The 26,499-nt window shown below is 36.0% G+C and overlaps 1 protein-coding gene across 1 annotated transcript in view; it reads right to left on the bottom strand.

The window, feature by feature from the left end:
- LOC126974810 (uncharacterized) overlaps positions 1-26,499 on the bottom strand; it is a 74,295-nt gene that overhangs the window by 43,901 nt on the left and 3,895 nt on the right. Inside the window, exons 3-12 of the mRNA XM_050822492.1 lie at positions 19,400-19,507; positions 17,821-17,947; positions 15,122-15,259; positions 13,727-13,820; positions 12,961-13,110; positions 11,927-12,068; positions 6,689-6,859; positions 5,088-5,220; positions 1,150-1,278; positions 416-517 (exon numbers count right to left, since the gene is read on the bottom strand). Of these exons, the coding sequence (XP_050678449.1) occupies positions 416-517; positions 1,150-1,278; positions 5,088-5,220; positions 6,689-6,859; positions 11,927-12,068; positions 12,961-13,110; positions 13,727-13,820; positions 15,122-15,259; positions 17,821-17,947; positions 19,400-19,507 (1,294 nt within the window). The remainder of the gene's footprint in view (positions 1-415; positions 518-1,149; positions 1,279-5,087; positions 5,221-6,688; positions 6,860-11,926; positions 12,069-12,960; positions 13,111-13,726; positions 13,821-15,121; positions 15,260-17,820; positions 17,948-19,399; positions 19,508-26,499) is intronic.

Below are 26,499 nucleotides of genomic sequence, written 5' to 3'. Positions count from 1 at the left end.
TCTTTCTCACACCGCGGACCACAGACAAATATCTTTCGTTCATTCTTCATAAGCTATCCAAACGCCATTCGGTAAAAGGCACTTCATGGTAAGAATTTTAGTGATTCAGTTTAGGTACCTAAACTGCATCGGAATCGCATCGCTTACTAAAAATTGATGGTAGGCCCTCAGATCGGCCCATCGCATAGGTGACCTTCGACGAAACTAAGGGATACTTGTTGTAAGACTAAATCTCTAAAACTTATCCTTAATCCAAAAATAAGCACAAATGAGAAAACTATTTCCATAGAATAGAAGAAAAAACGGTCGTGCACAATTACTGGCTGGCTATAAAAAAAAGCTTCGGTGGTATATTATAAAGCGAATCATACTGTTCAAACGAGCCTAACAAAAGCCTTCCGATGGTAATACTCACTTCTTTCGGATGCTTCTGGTAGAAATCTCTGACCTTCTTCCTTGACGTGGCTCTTGAGGTCGCCAGACTTACAGCGCTGAGTGAACATTGTGGATATTGACCCTGAAGCGTAATGTATATAATTTAATAATGAAAATTTTAACTTGTAGTTGCAATTTTTACAAATATCAAAACTTCGACTGAAGACGTCGTGTGTGTGTTCTTTGTGCGATTCTCTTTCTATTGAAACTATTATCTCGTGTCATATCTGTAATTACTTAATTTTCACTAGGATTTCTTATAGGTAATACACGCTTAAGAGATCATTATTTATATTATATTTTCTTCGATATTACAAATACCAAGAATTATTAGACGTCCTTCTTTGGCTTATTTAAATTCAAAGTTATTTCTTATTTAAAGTTAAAAGCTGAAAGACTTACGTGAGTTAACGCACTTACAGCTTTTTATTGAGGGTGTAAGATTATTAAGAACTGCGATAAATGTCAATCTTAATTTACAAATCCATAATTATAGTATAACGCTTATCGGTCACATTCAGACAAATAGCAAGCGAAAACTACGATCGAAGACGTCATCCTATAGCTGATGGATTGGAAAAAGAGAAAGCCATAACGTCCCATTTAACGTTTATTTGAATGGCAGAAGCAGGAAACGAATCTATGCTCGCCATTATAGGATTGACATTGTATATCAGCCGTTCGGAGATCTGAATAGAATTACGTTGACATCACCTCTTTTATCTTCTTCTCGATTAGCGCATTGATGTTAATGCTATCCCATTCGCTCTTGCAGTGAATCTTCAGTGCTTTCAAGTCCAGCTCATAGTTGGGCTCTCTGATCAATGGTTCTTGTTGGACAACCTGAAATAGTTTCGTCACTTATACTATTTGTATTTTAATTAAATAAGGAATTGCAATTTATTAATAAACACCACACCTGAAAAATAACGGAGGTTTTTAGTTTTTAAAATGTTTAGAACTGGCCAGTTAGAAACATTGATAGTGAAAACTTTTTTGAATTTTAATTTAAGAACTCTTTAGTAACTTATGTAGTATATTGCATTCATTTGTCATATTTTGTTTTGTGAATTGGCGGCAAATCTATAACTCTTGTTACACGTGAAAATGAACCTTACGCGAGAAAATGTTTCGGTCAATGATTTATTATGACTTTCGTTGTGGGCTTACTCAACAACAAAGCTATGATAGGCTGCGATTAGCATTTCTTAATGAAGCCCTATCTCGTGCCACTATTTACAATTGGTTTAACGAGTTTAAGCGTGGACGTAGCAATCTCAATGATGATCCGCGTGAGGGACTTCCTTTAACAGCGACTACTGAAGATAACATCAGTGCTGTGCGACGCATGATAGAGGAAGATTAGAGAGTGACCTTTCAGCAGATACGGGCAAGCCTAGGTATTGGTATGAATCAAGTTCAAAAATATTACACGAACATTTAGGCGTCAGGAAGCTTTGTACCAGATAGACTCCCCATACTTTAAGCGACGACCAGAAACACCTTCGCATGGGCTGGTGTCGCCAAATGTGTCGGTGACTCAAATGCTGTATTTGACATCGTCACAGGTGATGAAAGCTGGATATATTACTGCGAACCCGAAACCAAAAGACAGTCAGCTCAGTGGGTGTTTCCTTTCGAGGATCGGCCAATTGAGGTAAAGAAAGGAAGAAGTCAAGGAAAAAGATTCTTTGGTCGGAAAGGTCATTTCGCGACAATTGTGGTAGAATATGGAAGGACAGTTGCTTGCGACTGGTATGTCAATCGCTGTTTGCCTGTTGTCTTGGAAAAATTCGACAGCAGCGCCCTCGAAGCAGGATCCTCCTTCACCACGAAAATGCTTCAGCGCACTTCGCAAAACAGACTGTTGAATATTTGACTATGGCAGGTGTCGAGATAATGAGTCATCCGCCATACAGTCCTGACCTGGCGCCCTGCGACTTTTATTTATTCGCAAGAACTAAAGATAAAATGAGAGGTATTCGCTTTACGAGCCCTGAGGATGCGGTGAAAGCGTACGAAAATGCCATAGTCGAGACCTCTAAGGAAGAATGGGCCCACTGCTTTTCTCAGTGGTTCCATCGAATGCGACGATGTGTAGAGAGGAACGGAGATTACTTCGAAAAATAATAAAAGTATTTGCATCATTCTACAATAAGCCCCTTTTCATTTTCTAAATATTTTCAGTTACTTAGGTATTGGTAGACAATACTCAACTGTAAAACAATCTACACTGGCCTTCAAAAGTAAGTATCACACTTTTAAAATTGGGATAACGTTTTAAGTTCACAAGATATAATTTCGAAATAAAAAGGACTCCAAAGAGAATTGAATTTTGTACATAAAAACTTTATAGTCGGTAACCTTCTTTTAAGAATCGGCTGAAAAAAAACTTCAAAAACAAAACCATTCCATTTTCAAAGTGGACGTTTCCGAATTACAATTTTACCATTCTCATTTTTCTTTCGTTGAAGAATGTACTAGGATCATGGCTTTTCTGGAACTAGGCATCAGTATGCGTCGCATTGCAAGAATGGTGGGTGTGACGGTACGAACGGTCCAGAAGGTAAAGCGAAGGTACGAAGAGACTGGACACCATCTGAGGAGACCTTGTAATGGCAGACCCAGGTGTACCAGTGCCCGAGAAGATCGTTATATTATTTCCACTGTGTTAAGAAATCGCCACCAAAATGCAGTTGAAGTCCAGCAACAGCTACTTGAGACCCGGAGGGACTTCATTAGTGACAGTACAGTGAGAAGAAGACTTACTGAAGCAAATTTGAAACCCCGAAGACCAGCGAGTGGCCCAAAACTCGAGAGACAGCATCGAGTAGCGAGACTGCGATACGCCCGTGAACACATGCAGTGGGATGAAGAAGAATTTTGTTTGCAGATGAGTCTCGATTCTCCCTTTACACTTCTGATAGAAGGCGAAGTGTTTACAGGCGACCTGGTGAGTGATACCTTCAAGCCTGCATCTCAGAAAGAGTCCAATACGGTGGAGGCAGTGTACATGTATGGGCTGGCATATCTTCAGATAGTCGCACAGAGCTTGTAGCCATAGAAAATGGCACCCTCACTGGGCAAAGATATGCTCAAGAGATTCTCAATGAGTGTGCAGGGCCATATTTAGCAAATATGGGTGATGGATCGATGCTGATGCATGATAATGCCCGGCCACACACGGCTCATATCAGACAAGAGTATATTCAGGAGGTCGGTATCAGCGTGATGGCTTGGCCAACAAGAAGTCCTGATCTCAACCCGATTGAACACGCCTGGGATGAGCTTGGGAGGCTAGTCAGAAATCGCAGACCACCTAAAAATGTCTATTTTCATTGTTTTATCTTTTTTAAGTTAAAAATGTTACTAATGCATAATTTTAGTTTCTAAGAATTAAAGCCTGTAAAATTTGCAACAAAACGTTTTTAACCTTATATAGTTAAGAAAAAAATTTAATTTGAAAAGTGTGATACTTACTTTTGCAGGCCAGTGTATTAAGTTCTTAATTGCGGACACGCTACGCACCAATCAAGCTTGTCGACAACGAAAAGGCAACTCGAAACACAAAGTTATAAGCCAATACACAGGTTTATCACCGTACACATTCCTCGCTTTCACAATTTTATTAATTTGATTTGTTTCATTACTTGCGATGATTTCATGATTATAATTTTATATAATGTATTCACATTTAGTTAAGCTATTGCATAGCTTCAATCGCGGGCCTTGAACGTGGAGACCGAATCCAGAAATTCGGTAACGAAAATGACCTAACACCCCACTTACTATATGCATATAAATATTTCGCCGTTATCATTACAGTTGCCGTGGAACAGCGGTTATCAAGTATGCTTTTTGTGCAGGAGGTCCCAGGTTCGAGCCTGGGGTACGCCTTGATTTTTTTTTATTTATTTATTTTTTATATAAAACAAAAGAAAAAAAATACTGCTAATAAAATAAATAAATAATTATATTTACATAAGTTGATAAAAATTTTTATGCAATAGCTTTGCCGCGGCAGTCCCCGAGTGCCACACGTCTTTTTTTTTGTATTTAGGACAAGTCCGTTGTCATGGCACCATTTATTGACCTGTCAAAGTCGTTAGTTGGTCAACTAGACCATTTGTATCATACTTCAGCTACCACCAGCCTCTTGTATATGGCTACTGAACCACAACTTATGGACGAGAAATAAATAAATTTCATCATGTATAAGTTGTAAAAAAAAACGTTATTTATATTTAACTAAATTATGCGGTACACCGCGGTATATTTTCATTGGTTGTATTTAATACCATTTTTTTGATGGATATTTGTTTTGTTATGCCAATGAAGTTTAATTAAGTTTTAATTACGGCCGGCAACGCCCCTGTGATTCCTCTGCTTTTGCGAGAGAAGGTGGGCGGCGGTGGTCACTTACCACCAGGTGACCCGTACGCTCGTTTGTCCTCCTATCCCATAAAGAAGTATGTATACAATCTTACGTGTGTACATAAATACCTACAGAAAAACACTTATTTTGTCATTTTTTGTAGAAAGTTTATGTTTTAGTGGGCGAATTTTGAGTATTTACTTTCCATCTGATGAGCTCTGTGCCCGTTTGCAATATCTTATATGAGAAAATATAGTTTGAATAAATAAACACCAACCTCAATAGAAGTGAGTGTAATGGGGGGCTTGGGGGTGCCCTTCTTAGCAGCGTCAAGATCACCATAGTTTGCCAAGAAGTCCAGCACAAACGAAGTCACTCCCGCGTAACGAAGAAATGCGCCGGCTCCAAATCTAGAAGAATATCAAGGGGGATGATAATCAGGACTGATATCGGTTACGCTAATGTTAAAATTATACAATTTACCAATTTTATAACCACTTCCGAAAAGTTGAGCATTAATGAAAAGAATTAACAAGACCCTTAATGCCACTCCTTTAAATCGATATTTAAGGAATTTTTAGGATTACTTCTACGTGTGATGGTGACAGTTGAGCACTTGTCTCGGTTTAAATCCAACTTATTGATGGTGTAGTATTTTAAGCTATTGCATAGCTTCTATCGCGGGCCTTGAGCGTGGAGACCGAATCCAGAAATTTCGTAACGAAAATAACCTAACACTTACTTACTAGATCTATATAGATATTTCCCCACGGTCATTACAGTTGCCGTGGAACAGCGGTTATCACGTATGCTTTTTGTGCAGGTCTCAGGTTCGAGCCTGTGGTACGTCTTGATTTTTTTTAATTTCTTTATTTTTTATCACGTTTTTTAATTTTTATCATTATGACAAGCATTTTTATTTAGTTTCACCTGTCCCGTTGTCTGTATGTAATCAAATCTTGCAAGTTAAATTTTACTCACTTCCCGTTTGCTTTTTTTAAATTAATTTTATCAAAATAAAATACTGCATAAATAAAATAAATAAATAATTATAATTGCATAAGTTGATAAAAAATACTATGCAATAGCTTTACCGCGGCAGTCCCCGAGTGCCACACGTCTTTTTTATTTAAAGTTTAGATTCCCAACGAACGATCTTTTAATTTGAATTGGTCGTCAGGGTATGACACTTTAGCATACTTTCGTTGATCAACAGAACAAAGTAGGCTAAAAATTAGAATTTGCTGATATCATTATTGAAGATATTAAATAGGAGTGGGTACAGAAGTGAACCTTGTGGGACGCCACTTGTTACTCTTACCTACCTAGACTTTTGATTACTTATTACTACTGTTCGAGTTATATTTTCTACGTAGGAGAAAAATATCCGATTAAGTCTCCCTAAAAAACCATTAATTTAATTTACTTTTTAATTGACATAGTGACCTATCCTATCAAAAAGGCATTTAGTGTAATCGGTAGGTACATAATTATTACATCCACCGGATAAATGTCTGCCGTAGTCGTCAAAAGTTGAAGAATATCTATTCAAAGAACTGACAAAGTCAAAAAAGTAAGTATTAGTAAAATTTAGAACCCACTTAATATTATATTAGTTTCCTTATAATTTTAAATAATGGAAGTAAAACCTGTACATTGAATATTTTTATAAACAACACATGCTGTGTGTTCTAAGGATTTTTGGCTGTCTGTTTATTTGTATGTTCGGCAAAAATGACAAAATGCATTAGATTTAACTCAAATTTTGCATGAATCTTAACAAAAGTTTGGCTGTATTATCACGCTAGGCAGACATTGTATATTGCTGTATATAGCCTTATTTTGTTAATTATTAGTATAAAATGAAACATTACTTACATTTTATCTGGTTGCCCCAACTCATTGAGCATATGGGGGTCGAATATGTAGCACACAGTCTTGCACTGGCTGCCAGCCTCGGGTGGGGGTGGGTGTCCCCAGATCAGGAAGTGACTGTCCCCCACTGTCAGTATCATCATGTATGTCCCGCCTACTCGCTTCTCCATCAACCTAAAAATTATTATTTTTTACTTTTTCTCCGTTGACTTGATAACAGACCTATTGATTTAAGTACCGATAAACTGGAGAATCTCTCATAATATCCATCAACCTGATGACCAGATTCATAATGACTCTATCCTTCAGTGACTTTACCCAGTAAGCCAGAGGTTCCGGGCTCCCGGTAGGTGCAAATATTTATATGAATATTTGTCTCCGAGTCATGAATGTTTATAATACGCATTTAATTATGTATATCGTATTAAATTCCACCTTCGCACGACTCGCCACAAGTTAAAATATCATCCCCACCATCTGGATGTGTGGCGGTCCTCCACAGTGCGGTTTTCAAGGAGCTTTCTTCCGCGTACTACAACGCTGTGGAATGAGCTTCCTTGTGCGGTGTTTCCGGGACGATACGACATGGGTACCTTCAAAAAAAGCGCGTACACCTTCCTTAAAGGCCGGCAACGCTCTTGTGATTCCTCTGGTGTTGCAAGAGAATGTGGGCGGCGGTGATCACTTAACACCAGGTGACCCGTACGCTCGTTTGTCCTCCTATTCCATAAAAATATATTAAACTTAGATCATTTATACGTCTAGATAAGGTAGACTGTGACAGCTGTGGAAACGTCGAAAAAAATTGAGTTCGACAGTTAACATCTCTTTTGAGCAATGCACGCCCACTAACGCAATGTGACATATAAATCGCGAGTGTAAGACGTAGCTTGTCACGCACACTAATTTAATAAACCTGGCTGCATTCATCGGTTGTCTAACAGCAAGAGGCTCTATCTAAACGTATAAATGTCTAAGGTATTAAATTTATCGTTGTCTTGCACCCATAGTACGGGCTATCCCTTGTTTGGGGCAAGATATTTTATGTGTGTAAATATAAAAAAATGGATAGAACCTACGCAATTAATTGAATTTTAATTTTTAAACCACTACTTCTGGGAATAAATCCAAGTAATTATTTGTGCAAAGTTTTATAGAGGATGCAGATTGCTGGCGCTCTTACGGCGGTTCCCAATATTCAGTCTATCTCCGGTTGTGGCCTAATTGAGATAAAAATCGTAACTATCGTAGACTTTTCTGTCCCAATAGACTTACCGACGGTAACTCACCTTATCCGTACACGCTGTCTGTCAATGGGAAGACGTATAGCTTACCAGCGCTGCAGCGATAGAAGTTTACATGGAAATTGCAGTTCACGCGTCCCAATATAAGGCGATAAGAATGACTTATCGGGTATATTGGGACAGTTCCGGATTATTGACAGCTACTTACTGACAGTAGAAGGTAGTAATTTATCTCTATCTGTAGATAGTACATTGGGAACGGCCGTTAACGGGAGTACAAACCGTTGCTGAGCTAACCGTCTTATGACGTGGCTTGACATCATAATTTTTTTTTTCTATATTTATTATTTACAGACACTTTATCACATAATATTACATTATATCTGGTCCCTACACTAGGCGTAGGCAGCAGTCCTGTAGGCAACCAATTTACATCCTAAGGTTAACAATATGAACTGAAAGGTCAAAAAGTGCACTCTGTGTGTGTGTGAGGGTGGGTGTGAGTGAGTGTGAGTATCTGATTAATCATGTTACAAAGTATTAACATTGTATGAATGCTAAGCTATCACTTTAAGAATAGCTTCCATGTCTGCATAAGTGAGTGTGTGTAACCATCTCTGTATTTTAAATTTGACCTGATGGACCGAGCAATTTTTAATAGAACATTTTAAATTTAACTTGTTGTATATATATGTATGTAAGAATGGGCTTAATCTACTTGCAAATGTTGTATTTATTATTGGTGTTGGAATCTTGTACGAACGTCTATCTTGTAGGTTTTTCAAGACCTCCTTATGCATGCTTGTCATAACACGCAAGATAAATATACCTCGGACAGAAAGAAGTTCTAAGTCTTTATATAGTTTATGTGTTGGGTATCTAATAGGTTTTTTTAAAAATCACTTTAAGGACAGCTCTCTGTGCTCATTCTAAGAGTATCATGTGTGAAGTAGCCGCCCCTCCCCATACGGTGATACAATAAGATAATACAGATTGACCGATTGCAAAATAAATGGTTTTTAGCAGATTTAAAGATGCCGAAGCGCGTAAGTTCTTAAAAATATAGATCAGCTAGCGGACTCTTTTCGCTGTTGTATTGAGATGTTGCTTAAAGTTTAAGTTTTCGTCCATGACGACTCCTAAGTATTTCATATGAGTAGTTCTACTTATACTATTGCAAGAGCAAGGGCCAGATAGAGCAACAGGACATGTGTGGACTTTAATGTCAAAAATGTGGGAAGGGGATGAAGTTTTCGTTTTATGGAAACAGATGTTCTGTGTTTTAGTGTGATTTAAGGTGAGAAGATTATTTTGTAGCCAAGTTGCAATTTTCCTCATTCCTTGTTCCGCTGTGTGTAGTGCAGTATCCCAGTTTTTCCCGTAAAATAAAAGAGCTGTATCATCGGCATAATAGATGACGTCAGAGCTGGATACTTTAGTTTTGATGTCATTTATATACAAAAGGAATAACGTGGGGCCTAATATACTTCCTTGGGGGACGCCAAAATCTATTGTACTTGGATTGCTTTTCTTATGATCAACTTTAACACACTGAGTTCGGCACATTAAATAGCTTTTGAACCAGTTCAGGCAATTACCTCGAATACCTAGGAGCTCAAGTTTTCGTAAAAGTATAGGAATACAGACTGTATCAAAACACCACCTTCGCGAGGTCTAAAAATACACCGATACATGCTTGCTGCTTATCTAGTTTGGAAGAAATAATTTTTGTTACTAAGTCTACAGCGTATTCTGTTTATTTTTTAGTGCGAAACCCGAATTGTCTGTCAGATATTATTTTATGTGCGTCAAGAAAACTTGTCAATCGCTTGTATACTAGTTTTTCCAAAATTTTTGAGAATGACCCTAATAAAAAAATCGGTCTATAGTTCGTAGGATTCAATTTGTTACCCGACTTATGAATACCAACAATTGCAGCCATTTTCCAGGCAGTAGGAAAAATGCCTTGAGATAAACTTAGGTTACATATGCTCGTCAGGGGGGGAGTAATATATTTTTTGCTAATATTCAAAAGGCGGTTTGATATTCCATCCAGTCCAGGAGCACTGTCAAGATTAGAGTTACTTATCAAGGATTCAATTTCTCGTTCATCAGTGGGTCCTAAGAAAAATGATTGCGCTGGAGTATTTTCGAGTTTTATCTTACTAGGGAGTGAAACTTCTGTTTCATTGCATGCTGTGAGTATCTTGTTTGCAAGAGTTTTACCTATGCCTGCAAAATATTCATTGGAATAATCCAGAGATTCCGTTACAGTATCTTTAATATTGGTGAGTTCTAGTGGTACTTGATTTATTTTCTTGGTGTGGGAAATTGTTCTTATACTCTTCCAGAGCTTTTAGGGTCGTGTTTGTTTTTTTCCAATTCAAATGACTCATGTTTGTGTTTGAGTTTTCGCAAAAGATAATAGTAAAAATTTCTGTAACCCAGGTATTTTTCAAATCGGTGTGTATACTTGTGATATTTACACAAGTAAGATGAAATCGTTTTACACATTTTGATTCAGAGCAACTTATGTATCTCTTATCACTAATAGTATTTATACAAGCAGCACAACGAATATTTTGTTTCAAATTCATATATTCATAGGAACCTTAACCAATAGATCCGCTACAATTGCGACAGTCGCTATCGTTCGAAAATCAGTTTCGTGGTACTCAGGTCAGCGACAAGGCGCCGGCGAGCTCGCGACGCGACGAATAAACTTGTAGGTATATAACAAATGTTTATAATGGTTTCGACACTTAGTTTTCAAATTATATTGATTATTGTTGCACAATTTGAACACTTTCTGTAATTCTGTTTATGCCACTGGTTTACTAACTTTCTTTAGATTAAGGTAATAAAAGTTTTTGACAAGAACGGTAACCCTTTACACTATTTATGAATTAAATAACTTGGAGTGAGCAAGTAATGGTGTGCACTTGTTGACGTTTCCGAATGAATTAGCAGTAGACCTTAATGAGTATGACCTTTTAATCTTACAACGATATTTCGAATAATAACATTCAATTAAACCTTTAGAGTTATTCTTAAAGAATCACTACTCATCCATCAAGCTGAAAATTACTTATTGTGGTAATGATCCAATAATAAAATTGTAGTTAAACATCCCTTTAATCATCAATTACCTTACCTATGCAGACAATCGTCAATCAACTTTAGAATTAGCCATAAGCCTGATAATAATCTCTCGGGAAAACGTCGACTAGTGCGGGAAGAACTTGTTTTGAGATTATTTTATGGAATAAGAAGGACAAACGAGCGTACGGGTCACCTAGTGTTAAGTGATCATCGCCGCCCACATTCTCTTGGAACACCAGAGGAATCACAGAAGCGTTATCGGCCTTAAATGTGTACGCGCTTTTTTTGAAGGTACCCATATCGTATCGTCCTGGAAACACCGCGCAAGGAAGCTCATTGCACAGCATTGTAATACGTGGAAGAAAGCCCGTAGACACTGAGGTCCTCCACTCTGGCGTTCCTACGCCACATATCCAGATGGTGGTGATGATATCCTAATTCTTGAATAAGGTGAAACAGCTCTTCGGAACACTCCCCGTGATAAATGCGGTAGAAGACGATCAAAAGAATAATAATTAAAGCCTGTTGAAGTATATTATTTCGGCGGGGGCTATCTGTGCAAGCACGTCGTCGATTACAAATTGAATTGCCCATGAGACGAGTCGTCTCTGCGACTTTGGGACCCGGTCTATATTAAATACGATGTGTCGCTCGATGGTGATATCTGCGTCTCCGTAAGGCAGGCTGCGCTATTAGATGGCAGCAATGTATAGATAATAAAGGTTATTATTTTGATTAAATAAATTTATTAAATGAAAAAAAAAAACTAATTTCAAGTTATCAGTACACAACAGCAATTTCATACTTTAACCCCTAATATAATTATAACTTATAAAGATTTGTTTGATGAAATGCTTTAATTATTTTACTAAAGGTAAAGTGGATGAATACTAACGCCAGCAAGTCTGGCTCAGCCTGAATGTTGTCCGGATGCTTAGCGAGTAGACCTCGCTCCAATTCCACCATTTTGACCGTGTACTTCGTGTCGTGGAAGAAGAATGAAGTCAGCAGCTGATTAAGCTGCAGTTGTGGTTTTCCTGAATAGACGAAAAGCTTATCAGCTACGGGACGATCGTATATATTATAGTCTAAATCAGTGTTTCCCAAAGTGGGGCCCACGCTCTACAGGGGGGCAGTTTGATAGTTGAGGGGGCAATTTAAAAATGGACTCTACACGTCTTTAACTTTCGATTTGGGTTATGTTAATGCAATGCTAGATATCGGTGACAAATTTAACAAAAAACGCAAACTCCAAGAATGTGCCAGATAGCTTTTACTACCGGTTCCATCTCCATGTTTCGCTTTATTTGGATTTAGTGCTGTAAATGATTTACTGATGAAAAAATAAATCGATTTGATATTACACAAAGCGGAGATTTGAGATTAAAGCTAAGTAAATTGAAAATTAATGTAGAAAAATCAATATTAAAATTATTTTGTATTTCAATTTTTCATTATATGTTTAAAAATTTGCCTTACGATGTTTTGTTAACAATTTTATAGTGATTTCTTCCTAAAACTTAAGATTTATGTTTCTTAAGGGAACAAAACAATTTTTCCGAGATGAGACGAGCAGGACGTCCAGCTATCTCAGGATAGCTCAGGATTCTTAAAAAAGCCAAAAATACTGAGCGGCAATACAATTGCGCTCGTCACGTTGAGACATAAGATGTTAAGACTTATTTTCCCAGTAATTTCACTAGCTACGGCAGACTTTAGACCGAAGCAGTAATGCTTACACATTAATGCTTCCCGACAGAATTAGGCGCAGTTGTGGTACCCATAATCTAGCCGGCATTCTGTGCAAAGGAGCCTCCCACTAGTTCAAGTTAGTTTAGTTATTAAACATGACCATTGCAATTTAATATCTTTGACACGTCCTTGGAACGCTAGATTACGACAGTTCGAATGAAACGGTATAACTCAAACCTTTGTAGCATTTGAGGGCCAGCATACACTGCCGGTAATATCTGTCACCACCCTCGATGACCTCGTTCACATCACGCCGCACCAGCTCTGATGCCGGCTTTTCTTCCAACAGCGCTCGGCAGACCACCGCTATGCAGGCCGTTTGGGAACCTGCATCAGGATGAAATGGATTCAAAGTCAAAATCAAATAAACTTTATTCAATTAAACTTAAACTAAGCGCTTTTGGAACGTCACTATAAATATTTCTATTAAATTAATGAACCTTCCATAAATCGGAAAAAGTAGAGCTCGTGAGGAGAACATACAAGAAACTCAACGGCCAAACTTTTATACAATAGAGTATTTTACAATGACTGTAATATACATAACAGTATAATTTATAAGGTGCTGTATCCAATATATGAGTTGTGTTTAAATAATAGATATTAAATATTTCATAAAAAGTCATCAAGAATAAACTGAATTCAAAAATTTCGTTTCAAATAATGCTGCTTTAGTGTCAAGAAAATGAAAATCCCTGTATAATGACGTACTGGCTGGACAGAAGAAGTTTGAGTTTAGAACTTTTTCACCATGAGTAAATACTGGCAATTTAAAAATCCTGTTCCAGTGTCACGCACACTAAAGTAATAAGCCTGGCCTGTTTTCATCGGTTGTCTAACAGCAAGAGGCTCTATTTAGACGTAAAGATTATCTAAGGCTTTATCATCCGAACTTAACATGAAAATTTTCAGCTCAAAGTAAATAAATTTGATTCAGTCTTACCGCATGTAGTCGAGGAGTACTTCTTTGAGTTGCAACCGATACTGCCTTGGAGTATCATTTTATTCTTCTCCACTTGCGAAAAGTTATGCCAGATCTGAAAAAAATAAGAAGTTAAAAAATTTATTTACTCATTATTCAACAGTCACCGATATACCCCAAATGATTACGAAACTAAAGTGACAGTGGTCAGGGCACATAGCTCGACGGACAGATGGCCAGTGGGGCAGTAAAGTCCTCGAATGGCGGCCACGTACCGGAAGATGCAGTGTTGGTAGGCCCCCACAAGATGGACCAATGAACTGGTCAAGACCGCCAGAATACGTTGGATGAGGGCATCGCAGGACCGATCATAGTAGAGATCTTTGTTCAGCAGTAGACGTCTTTTGTCTGATATTATGATGATTATTCTGATATAAGAATCAAAAAAACGGAAAACAGCCGAAAGGATTCCAAAACTAGTCAGGGGCAACCAATTTAGCTCGCAAATAGATAGTTGAATAAACGAGATGCTTCTGAAGTGGTGTCCGCATCAAATAACGCAATGTTTTACTTTTCGAAAGGCCTATCTATAAGTCGCTTCATCCTTTTTCTTCTACCGCATTTATCCCAAGGAATATTCAGATGAATTTCAGGATCACACACTAAAACATTACCTTACCACTAGCTGGATTTCTTCGACGTATAACAAACTGTGGAAAGAACAGTATCGCGCGGTATATTCAGTAGGATACGGACGACCTTCAAAATAAGTCCGTAAGTCAATTTTATGGAAGAGGAAGACAAACGATCATACGGGTCACCTGATGTTAAGTGATCACCACCGCCCGCATTCTCTTGCAACACCAAAAGAATCACAGGAGCGTTGCCGGTCCTTTAGAAAAGTGTATACGCTTTTTTTTTAAGGGACCCATGTCGTTTTGTTCGGGAAACATCGCACAAGGAAGCTCATTCCACAGCTTAGTCGTACGTGGAAGAAAACTCCTTGAAAACCGCACTGATCCAGATGGTGGGTATGATATTCTTACTTGTGACGTGTCGTGCGAAGGTGGAATTTAGCGGGAGCAATCAGGTGAAATAGCTCTTCGGAATAATCCACTTGATAAATGCGGTAGAAGACACACAATGAAGCGATGTCTACACGCAACGGGCGGCGTTTAGACTAGAACCGTACATAGAGCACTGGGTCCCCGACAATTCAAGCAGCTGTCTATAAATCTGAAAATGTTCTTGTAATTACTCTGATCTTGCGAGATAACATGAGCTGTGGTGATTAGGCTGGACGTCTTTCTGTGTACATAGTGTTGACGGTTCCGGCATGGACTAGGCTAATTAAAGTCATAATAAATAAAAAATACACTTACTCAATTTTTTTTTTACTTATATTTTAATACCCACCTTCTTGAGCTTCGCGTACTCGTACAGTGGCTGAGTCATCTCCTCAGCCGGTATCCTCTGCAGTCTGGGTCTTTGTCTGCGCCGGCGCCTGAATGGCGGGATCCATTTACGCGTTTCAATTTCTGGCAGATCTATCACCTGAGTTGGAGGAAGAAGAGGAATTTGAGAGGAATATGGGAGTCGACTTTTTAACTCTTAAAACTAAATCAAAATCCATGATTTTCTACTGACAAGTGTAACACGCGTGTACTCGTAGTTGAATTCGTTTTGGCGAATATCAGAAACTAGCTTCCCAGACAGACTTCGTTCTGTCAAAAGTTGATAGCAAAACTTTAGTTTAAGATGGAAAAGAGTGGAAGAAGTTGGAAGAGGCCTGTATGGATAGTATTTAAACATATATGTAAATTCTACTATCTGAATAAAGGCTTATATTATTATTATATTGCTAAAAATCACTTTGTAAATAAGCCATAGTTGCTCGTAAAAAGTAAAGGATAAATATGGGTATTTTTTATTTATTGGGCGGCACTTTTTAAGGTGTACAATACTGTAGTAAATTATTTTGAATTATCTCGTAGGGTTCAGCTAGCGTTTACAATGTAAGCGCAAAAAATGTGTTTATGACATCACATTAGACACACCGCATCAAAGGAGATTAAAACGCTTCCATACATTCCTGGGCCCAAGTGATAACAAGATGAAAGTATCACCATTTAAAAGATAACATTTAAATAATCCATAATTGGAAATTTAGCAAGATTTGTCAATCTAGGAGCTGAGTAATCGAAGATATAAAAATTAGGTTATGTCTTAAATTATATGTTGACAGCTCATCTATTCTAGGTTTATTAAATGCCTAGCTGCTAAGGATTTATCACATACTTATATTAGATGGGTACCAACCTTGTTTTTTGTTTTAGATAATAAATACCTACCTATCTACGCATTATAATATAAGACAATTGGTAATTAGATAATATAATATAGTATACCTAGATTAAAAGATAGTTTTATTTGCTCAGATAAGAATAATATATACTCATTAGCTCATACATGACTGCTAAACAGAATTCCTTGGAATTCAAATGGGTAGGTAGTTAACAAGTCGGTAACTCAACAAATACAACAAGAAACAAAGTGACAATGACGAAGAAACGAAATGATCTGTCAGACTGTTGTCAAAGTGAAGTTAGCGTTGAGGAATAAGGATTTCACTAGTATCGATTTTTTATGTAAAACGATTTATTGATCGATTTATAGATAATAAAATAATTGCTCAGTTCTGTTTTTTTCCTGAGAAAATAATATATTTTATTCATAATAATAATTCGAACATATACTATGCACCTTACTAATATTATTGAAATAAAACAACTGGATCTTAATTTTATTTTAATCGATAAAATATTCATTCGATTGCGTCATTTTAATCGATTTCTTTTTTTGTATTTTACATCAGAAAAAAAATAAGTACCCTTTTTTTTAAAGTATGTTTCAACTTGTTAACCATCAGGCCCAAAAGTCCCATTCTCCTTTACAATACAGAGAAAGAAATGCCTTGACTCTAATCAATAAAGGTTGTACACTTTTCCGAGTCCTTTTCTCAAAAATATGAAAACATGTTTGAAATAATAGGTCATCCTGAGAGGATGGAGAAAAGTAGAATGTATATAGCGACTATGGATAGATTTGAAAAAGGATTTATCGGGGATGTTAAAGAAAAGTGGCCATATTAAGAGTACAAAAAAGAGAGCTTTTATGAAGCAGTTGGTGCAGCTCGAAGAACCAGAGAAGTATGCGACGGACAGTGATATGACCAAATTTAACCCAGAATTAAGGCGAATTAGTAAAATATAGTGAAAGCTGTAATATACTATATTTCGAAAGGAGTATTTTATGTTTTTACATGTGTGTATGATGAGTTATTTTTGTATTAATAGTGTGAGGTTTGTTGGTAGTTGTTCGCTCAGAATGCCAGCTTGATGGGTCACCGGCGCCTTTTTCTGTCGGCAAGCAGTAATGTGGAGGCACTATTTGTGGCGTAGTTAGTGAAATTAATGCCCTAATGAGACTTAACATCATATTAATGTCTCTAGGCGAAGAGCGCAATATCTAGATTGACGTACTACGAGTAGCTCAGGAAGCTTATAGTCGCTCAGAGGGTAATGGAGAGTGGTACGCTTGGCTATTCCCTGCGAGATCGAATCAATGAGAAGAAATCGAAGAAATGAGGAGATCCGTAGGAGAACCAAAGTTACCCACATAGCCCAGATGGTCGCGATTTACCATATAATGTTCGGAAAAAGTAAATCTCGTGAGAAGAACATACACAAAACTCTCGAAATGGCAACTCTTTTCAATCAATAAAATACTATACAATGGCTGTAATATACAAAAAAAAATTTTTGTAAGGTGCTGCACGCAATAGATTAATCATGTTCAAAGTTAAAAGAGTTTTAAGCATAAAATTTTTCATAAAAAGTAATAAAGAATAAACTGCATTAATAAAAATGATTCTAAATTGGATGCATCAACCTTTAGAGCTTGAATGCATTGCTTGTATAAGGATGCTTCGTGAAAATTATAGTCGTTAATTTAGTAAGAAGAGTAATATGTACTGGAATCTCGTTGGTCTGTCCGGTACCAAATTCCAATAATTTGAAGTATAATTACTTAAAAATTTAATTCTCAAATCTTACAATTCTTGGCATCCTTTGCGGCGGCGGCGGAGGATGCCAGGGTCTCGTTCTGATCTTGACCTTCGTGATCTCCGGCCATTTCCTCTTGAACCTCTGCTTCCGTAAGTATGCTCTGTACTCCACCTCCCTATAGTAAAAGAAGATTGGTAGCAATGTTTGTACATACTCAGGTAACTAAATTAACCAAGTGAAAACCTCGCTTCCTCTTAATTTCACTACCAAGTCTGAGTTGTATAGTTATGGTATGTAAAGCGTGCTTTAGTTACAGTTAACAGTTACAATATGATCCTATTGTGATAGCCATTCTTAGCTATATCTCACAGCTAAGATTGAGTCTTTTCATGAATCTTATTAAATCTTTTGCAGTGAGCTGACGACTTACCAAAGAGATGCTACGTTTGCGCATTAAAGGACCACTTTCAGAGAGGATGTGTAACGGGGTTTCATCTGCACTGTTACAGTATCTACACGCTCTGCTATCTCTGAGGCCTAGGATTGAGAGGTGTTTGTTTAACGTGCTGTGCCACGTTGATACCCTGGTTGTAATGCGTAGGTTTTCCTACTTAGACCTAATGCCTCATGCGCAGCCTTCTTGTTAAAGGCTTAGTCTGAATCGTAACGTAATTCAAATCGAAACTCGTCATAGCGAACAATAAATAATAAATAAATAAATAAAATCATTTTATTGCAGGTCAGGGACCCATAGAAAACATGTTTACATATAAGTAGGTAGTCAAAATATTTTAAAATTATAAATAGAATATGCATGAAGATATTTAATTAATATAAAATTAAAGTCACTTCAAAATAAATAAAAATAAATAGTCATTTTACGTTAGGGATCTGGTGTACCCTTAGCCAGTGTTTGTAAAACACATTGTCAATGGATGCCTCAGCGACAACCTTAATCATCTTATTATTAGAATAACGGACGGTTTCCCAGAAACCCGCTATTCTATTCCGTATAACAGCGTAGTAGTCCGGGACTCCAGCGTCGGCGAACATGCCCGACGCGCTACAATACCTCGGCATTTTTAATAGCGAACAATGATAAAACCCTGAGACAGATCGAATCTACACCCGCGACCTCATTTGCTTCAAACCGGAACAATGGCACAATAAGTAATAGAACAGAACACAAATAAAATTTGGAAACAAAATTTAATGAAAGATGCGGTACTCGAAGCCGCGACCTCTTACGTTCTCACGTTCTGAGCCAACCGTTCGAGTGACGTATCGTTGATAAAATCTTGTATGCTTTCTTCAACTCTCAGGTTGTGGCTTCATCCAAAAATATGCAAATATTGGGGTTGAGCAGGTTAAAGAAAGTACCAAAAATATATATGCCCTAAGTAAATCATTAGGAAGCTTATGGCAATTGTTAAAAACTATTTTAAAATACATTTTTCCTATAAAAGCGCAAACATTATCGAGTCCGACATATTACGCCCCGTTCCGGTGCGTAAATACGTAACAGTATTTTTCTCCTCTCGAAAAAAAAAAAGTGTGGATATCAAGTTTTTCCATTTTCTAAAACTTCTTTGGGGCTCTACATCATATAAAACCAAGTCTTACTCACTCTCTTGCTATTTGGGATGGAGTCTTCGGCACCTCTTCTACCTCTGGCTCGTGGCCCTTTCCCTTTTCTTTCTTATCTGGTGCGTCGCCACCCGCGGTTGTTAGCGATCTGAGAATGGTACCATCGTTATAATTTATATTAAGCATTTTTTGTGCCAAACACTATAAGCCAATTTGTTGTCTCTTTTAAGTGGGTAATTTTTGTCTTGTACTTAATATATAGTGGGAGGCTCCTTTGTACAGGATGTCGGCTAGATTATGGGTACCACAACGGCGCCTATTTCAGCCACGAAGCGGTAATGTGTAACCATTACTGTGTGTATCTGTTGACCATTACTGAGCCTCCTCTCGAAAAAAAACTAAGCTTTCTCCCTTACGTGACAACAGCACAAGTACACACATCAACAAATCTTAAGGCCACATTATTGCGAAATTATTCATTGGTGTATAGTTTAAATGTTGGTCGAGTTTAAAAGATAACAAAAATTCTCTCTCTCATTGCTCTCTTTTCATTGGAGAGAGATTATCTGACTCTGTTAGGGCTATATTACACCGGGACACCACGGTGACGCAACCAGTCGCCGCTACCAACAAAATGTATATAGCTCTACGGTTGTTATTATTATTAGTTATTCTGTTAAGTATGATAAAAAATAATGATTTAATTTTGTTAAAGAATGAGTCAGGACGTAAATTAGATGCATTGTTTGAAGGACCTTATGTAGTTAAGTAAAAAAAGAAAGACTCCGTGTAACCTTACATAACAGTGAAGCACCAAAACAAGCCGGCAAACGAGTAAAAACATAGCCCCACGCACACACTCACACTAATACAAGCCGATCGGTCGCCATTATGAGATTTGCCATCGTCTGTGATAGATCAGTTACGCGTCACAATAAAATATTTTTGAAATGCCGTCGTGCGTTGTGAAAACGTGTAAAAACGATGCTATAAAAGTATTTTTGGCCATACATGATTATTTAAAGGAAAAAAAATTGTGTAACTAGTATCCCCCGTAACCGCAAACACACGGCACAGCATAACGGTGCTGCACTTGCTAATATCACGGCGCGGAGTCCTTCTTTTCTTACTCGTCCGTGGTAATGTTAAGGACGCGTTCTCAAAACAGAGAGGTATCGAATCGCACCACTACACCGACACCGCTCAAACACATACACGTACTTATAGTTTATTGCAGGAATCAAATGAAATTGATACTTTAGCAATTTTGAATTTTGGTTTTTTAATCCCTATGTGTTTTTGATAATTGGTTGATGTATTCTTTTAGTAGTTAAATATGAGAACTTTAGATGGCAATTCTGTCGCTTAACATCGTGTGCAGTAAACGCAGTTTCTATTTATATCTAAGATGGCCGCCGCGAATATTTGCTGAAATCATAATTTTTCACATCCGCAGGTATCGGAGGTAGGTTATCGAGGGTGTAGAGAACAATTTTGCGATCATTTTTGAAACCCAAGATGGCCGCCGCGCAAAATTATGATTTCAACAATATGTGTATCGTATCTGAGGTTATCGAGAGTGCAGAGAACGATTTTGGAATCATTTTTGAAATCCAAGATGGCCGCAGCGCAAACTTATGATTCCAACAATATGGGTATCGTATCCGAGGTTATCGAGGGTGCAGAGAACGATTTTGGGATCATTTTTGAAATCCAAGATGGCCGCCGCGCAAAATTATGATTTCAGCAATATGGGTATCGTATCCGAGGTTATCGAGGGTGCACAGAACGATTTTGGGATCATTTTTATAATGCAAGATGGCCGCCGCGCAAAATTATGATTTCAACAAAATGGGTATCATATCCGAGGTTATCGAGGGTGCAGAGAACGATTTTGGGATCATTTTTGACATCCAAGATGGCCGCCGCGCAAAATTATGATTTCAGCAATATGGGTATCGTATCCGAGGTTATCGAGGGTGCAGAGAACGATTTTCGAGTCTTTTTTGAAATCCAAGATGGCCGCCGCGCAAAATTATGATTTCAACATTATGGATATCGAATCCGAGGTTATCGAGGGCGCAGAGAACGAATTTGGGATCACTTTTGAAATACAAGATGGCCGTCGCGCAAAATTATGATTTCAACTATATGGATATCGTATTCAAGATTATCGAGAGTGCAGAGAACGAATTTGGGATCATTTTTGAAGTGAAACTTCTTTGCCGGCATGAGGGTAAAATTTTTACGGATGAAACGGAATAAAGTGTCACGAATATAAAGGACGTATATCCAAGAAGAGGGGAGGGAGATTGAGTCTGATTGAGATAGAGTGAGAAAATGCGAATGTAGCATGAAGCAGACGGTACCGCTATGAAGTAAAACAACTTCACTACTAGCGTTGTAGACATGCAGGTTTAGCGCGCGGCCGCGAGTAAGTAGAACATCTTCCCTAATAGCTTTGTATCGTGCAGGTTAATGAGTAATAAAGATTAGTAAAACATCTAATAATTTCTAATATTGACATAAATCAATTGGTTTAGAGAACAGATTACGATAATTATTAATATAAACGAGATTTAAAAATTGGTTTTCGCAAATTAGTTTCACTTCTGACATGTGTACTTTGTACGCACGCCATTTTTTGTGTTGTCTGGTGCTTTGGACGTAGTTTCCCCCCTAAGAACACCTCCCCTAAAAGTGGAGTTGAAAAATATACTGGAGACTTACCTTGTGGGGTATCGTTGGATGGTTTGAAAGTTAGATTCAGGTTTGATACATGACATTTCCTTTGGTCTTTTGAAAATAATGCGGGATTAAGGAACGTATATCACGTTACATTTATGTAATAGCTTATAACTTATGATTACAATATCTATTGAAATAACTCTTCTTGACATAATATGGTGGTAACAATTGATAAGAAGGGTAGAGCTTCTCGTGGTTAAAAAGAGGATGAAAATTTTTTTGCATGTAGGGTATGTTAGATAGGTCTTTCAAAATCAAATTTTGAGATATTTTAATTGGGTTGGTAACGGAATGTGTTTTGTAAATATTGTGGGTGAAAATTCGAAACGTAAATATTTCTATATATAGGGAATGAAGAATTAATTTAGCATGTGGGATATTGTTAGAAGAAGTAGGGATTCGCCGGTTCTGGCTCACTTGTTCGTGATGCCTACTAAAAAAAAAAAAAAAGTTTGGTGTCAAACTGGGGGTTTTGATGTATTTCCGAGCGATTGCGCTGATCCGTTTTTCGATATCTCTTATAGTTTCAAAGTTAGCTTTTTAAGTTAAACAGATCCATACTCATTACTAATCAGTGGTAATTGACCTAATGATTGGTGAGCGCCTCAATGTTAATTCTATGAATGTGATAGATGTAATTAGTAAATTACCTCTCACATTCGTTACTAAGATTAAAACGACAGTTTTGTGCTGTGTGTCTTATTTATATTAAAAGATTATAAAAATAAAGTATATAATAAAACATCGTTGCAGATTGTATCATTTTCAAAATATTTGATGAAATCATTCAAAATCTTCATATTAAACTCAAAGTATAGATATATTAAACAGTACTCGCTAAATATACTGCGTCAAATAAATTCTTTACTCTTGTAGTATTGTAGATATACATTCTGCAATTGCTTTGTAAAAACCTCGGCTGGAATCCCTAAGCTGGACGATCATATGAATCGAAGTATTGTCCTATATCATGTTCATTAGACTTCCTCATCAGGTCATCAATTATTATTAGGATTAGTTTAAGATTTCCGTCAAACATATTATAGAGATCAGGCAGTTATACCTTGAAAGTAATTAACATGGTGAGATTTTATAAAGGTTGCTGTATATCATCAAAGCATCAAGTGATTTAGATAAAATTTGTGTCACTGACATCATTCAAAAATTTTATAAAATTATTTGCGAAAACTGATTATCCACACCCACACACAATGCAACTTCTACTACAAAAATGGTTTCAAATAATATAATGAGACGATTTATTGTTAAACAACCATTTATTGATTATATTTAAATATAATAATTTATAAGTAAACCAATATACAGTACCTACATCGTACCTTACTCCACAAGTTATGTATCTAAACCTATTCTTTTCAAAAAAAATAATTCAACCTTAAAACTTATATAATATTTATTTTATTTTATGATGACTCCAAGCTAATGTATCAATATAATTTGCTTAGATATACCGTTTGGTATGACAAACTAGATTTATTTATTCGTTGAGTGAAAATATTATGCTTAATGACTTAAATCTATGCATTGAACAATATTCATTTTTATTTTCAAATAGGCATATCTTTTAATTTTCCATTTTCATATACTAACTTAGTAACACTTTTATCAAATTTGAATGTGAATTGTCCAACAACATCTAATGCATGCGTTTACATCTAAGTACTAGGAATTCATTAAATATGTTAACTTTGTTTTCATCTTTATAATTATGGTACCGCACTTCTATTAGTTGACTTTTGGATAGCAAACAATTTTTTCTGTAATCAGAGGTTTAGAAACGCAAATGTAAATCAAGTTTTATATCCGTGTAAAATTTTAAACTTTTTTAAAAGAACTTGTTCTTCAATAAACCTATTTATTTGGGATTTTATATATTGAATATTTCTAAAACTCTAATGCAATGACTTTCACTAGTTAAATATGTTTCGAAATAAATTAAAATTATTGTACACTGATATATAAAAATTTTACACGGATATAAAACTTGATTTACATTTGCGTTTCTAAACCTCTGATTACAGAAAAAATTGTTTGCTATCCAAAAGTCAATTAATAGAAGTGCGGTACCATAATTATAAAGATGAAAACAAAGTTAACATATTTAATGAATTCCTAGTACTTAGATGTAAACGCATGCATTAGATGTTGTTGGACAATTCACATTCAAATTTGATAAAAGTGTTACTAAGTAAGTATATGAAAATGGAAAATTAAAAGATATGCCTATTTGAAAATAAAAATGAATATTGTTCAATGCATAGATTTAAGTCATTAAGCATAATATTTTCACTCAACGAATAAATAAATCTAGTTTGTCATACCAAACGGTATATCTAAGCAAATTATATTGATACATTAGCTTGGAGTCATCATAAAATAAAATAAATATTATATAAGTTTTAAGGTTGAATTATTTTTTTTGAAAAGAATAGGATTAGATACATAACTTGTGGAGTAAGGTACGATGTAGGTACTGTATATTGGTTTACTTATAAATTATTATATTTAAATATAATCAATAAATGGTTGTTTAACAATAAATCGTCTCATTATATTATTTGAAACCATTTTTGTAGTAAAAGTTGCATTGTGTGTGGGTGTGGATAATCAGTTTTCGCAAATAATTTTATAAAATATTTGAATGATGTCAGTGACACAAATTTTATCTAAATCACTTGATGCTTTGATGATATACAGCAACCTTTATAAAATCTCAACCATGTTAATTACTTTCAAGATATAACTGCCTGATCTCTATAATATGTTCGACGGAAATCTTAAACTAATCCTAATAATAATTGATGACCTGATGAGGAAGTCTAATGGTCGGATTGTTGATATATTCACGAAAGGAAGTAATCACAGAAACCAAAGTTTATTTTATTTATCTCAAAATTTGTTACATCAAGATAATGACAAAGAGCTATATCACTTAACTCAAGTTACATATTTCAAAAACCAAAGTTCCTTTTGAATAAGCTCTTATACAATAAAATTGATAAAAATCACAATATTTCCATAGATTACCGCGGTTATGTTTATGTTTGATCGTTTGTTAGGCTGTGTATTATTTTTGGTTAAACTTACTACTATATTGCCTTATAATTTTGAATTAATATAAGTACATAAAATGATGTTTTGTTTTATTGTAAGTTGTAACCCAATACCTTTTAAATACATGAACCACATAAATATTCAATCCCTCAACTGACAAGAGCTTATTCTAAACTAATATGAATACAATCGAGAATCAGAATTATTTGAAGAATATTGATCTCAGTATTCAAAATAATATTTACGCAGCAAACCGATAGTCGATATACGTTGTTACGCCCTGTTATATTGTCAGCAATATATAAAATGCGTTCAAGGGATTCATTGAGAGAAAAGTTTAGTTAAATTAATATATGACAGTACACTGCCAGTACATATACGAGAACCTCCTATACGCTCATGAACATATTAGCCAATTTAAAAAGAACAGTGATGTACATAATGTGAATACTCGAAACAAACAAACTCGCAATTCCATCTACTAGTCTCCGTAAAATTAAATATCTTAATATTTTAAAGTGGATTGTGTTATATTTTATAATGAACTCCCAAATGATAGTAAAATCTTACCTATTAAAAAAATTAAATGTATCGTAAAAAATAAATTAACATCCAAGGCCTATTATAATGTGAAAGATTATTTGAATGATAAAGATAGTTGGAATTAATTTTCTAAATTTTGTTAATCAATATTGTTGTATGCTATTGTAACTTTTGTACTTCAACCTGACTTGCACTAAATAACTTACAATGTTTTACAGTGAATAAAGATTTTTTTCACTTGACTTGATATAGATAGTGAAAATAAGCCAGGCTCACACTGGGTTGTTACAATACACATTGATGAACATGATATAGGACAATACTTCGATTCATATGATCGTCCAGCTTAGGGATTCCAGCCGAGGTTTTTACAAAGCAATTGCAGAATGTATATCTACAATACTACAAGAGTAAAGAATTTATTTGACGCAGTATATTTAGCGAGTACTGTTTAATGTATCTATACTTTGAGTTTAATATGAAGATTTTGAATGATTTCATCAAATATTTTGAAAATGATACAATCTGCAACGATGTTTTATTATATACTTTATTTTTATAATCTTTTAATATAAATAAGACACACAGCACAAAACTGTCGTTTTAATCTTAGTAACGAATGTGAGAGGTAATTTACTAATTACATCTATCACATTCATAGAATTAACATTGAGGCGCTCACCAATCATTAGGTTAATTACCACTGATTAGTAATGAGTATGGATCTGTTTAACTTAAAAAGCTAACTTTGAAACTATAAGAGATATCGAAAAA

This window comes from Leptidea sinapis, chromosome 33 (assembly GCF_905404315.1).
Source record: "Leptidea sinapis chromosome 33, ilLepSina1.1, whole genome shotgun sequence".
In the NCBI taxonomy this organism is placed as follows: Eukaryota; Metazoa; Arthropoda; class Insecta; order Lepidoptera; family Pieridae; genus Leptidea; species Leptidea sinapis.
The sequence above is the reverse complement of the archived record's forward strand: the minus strand, read 5'-3'. Positions and strand labels throughout refer to the sequence as shown.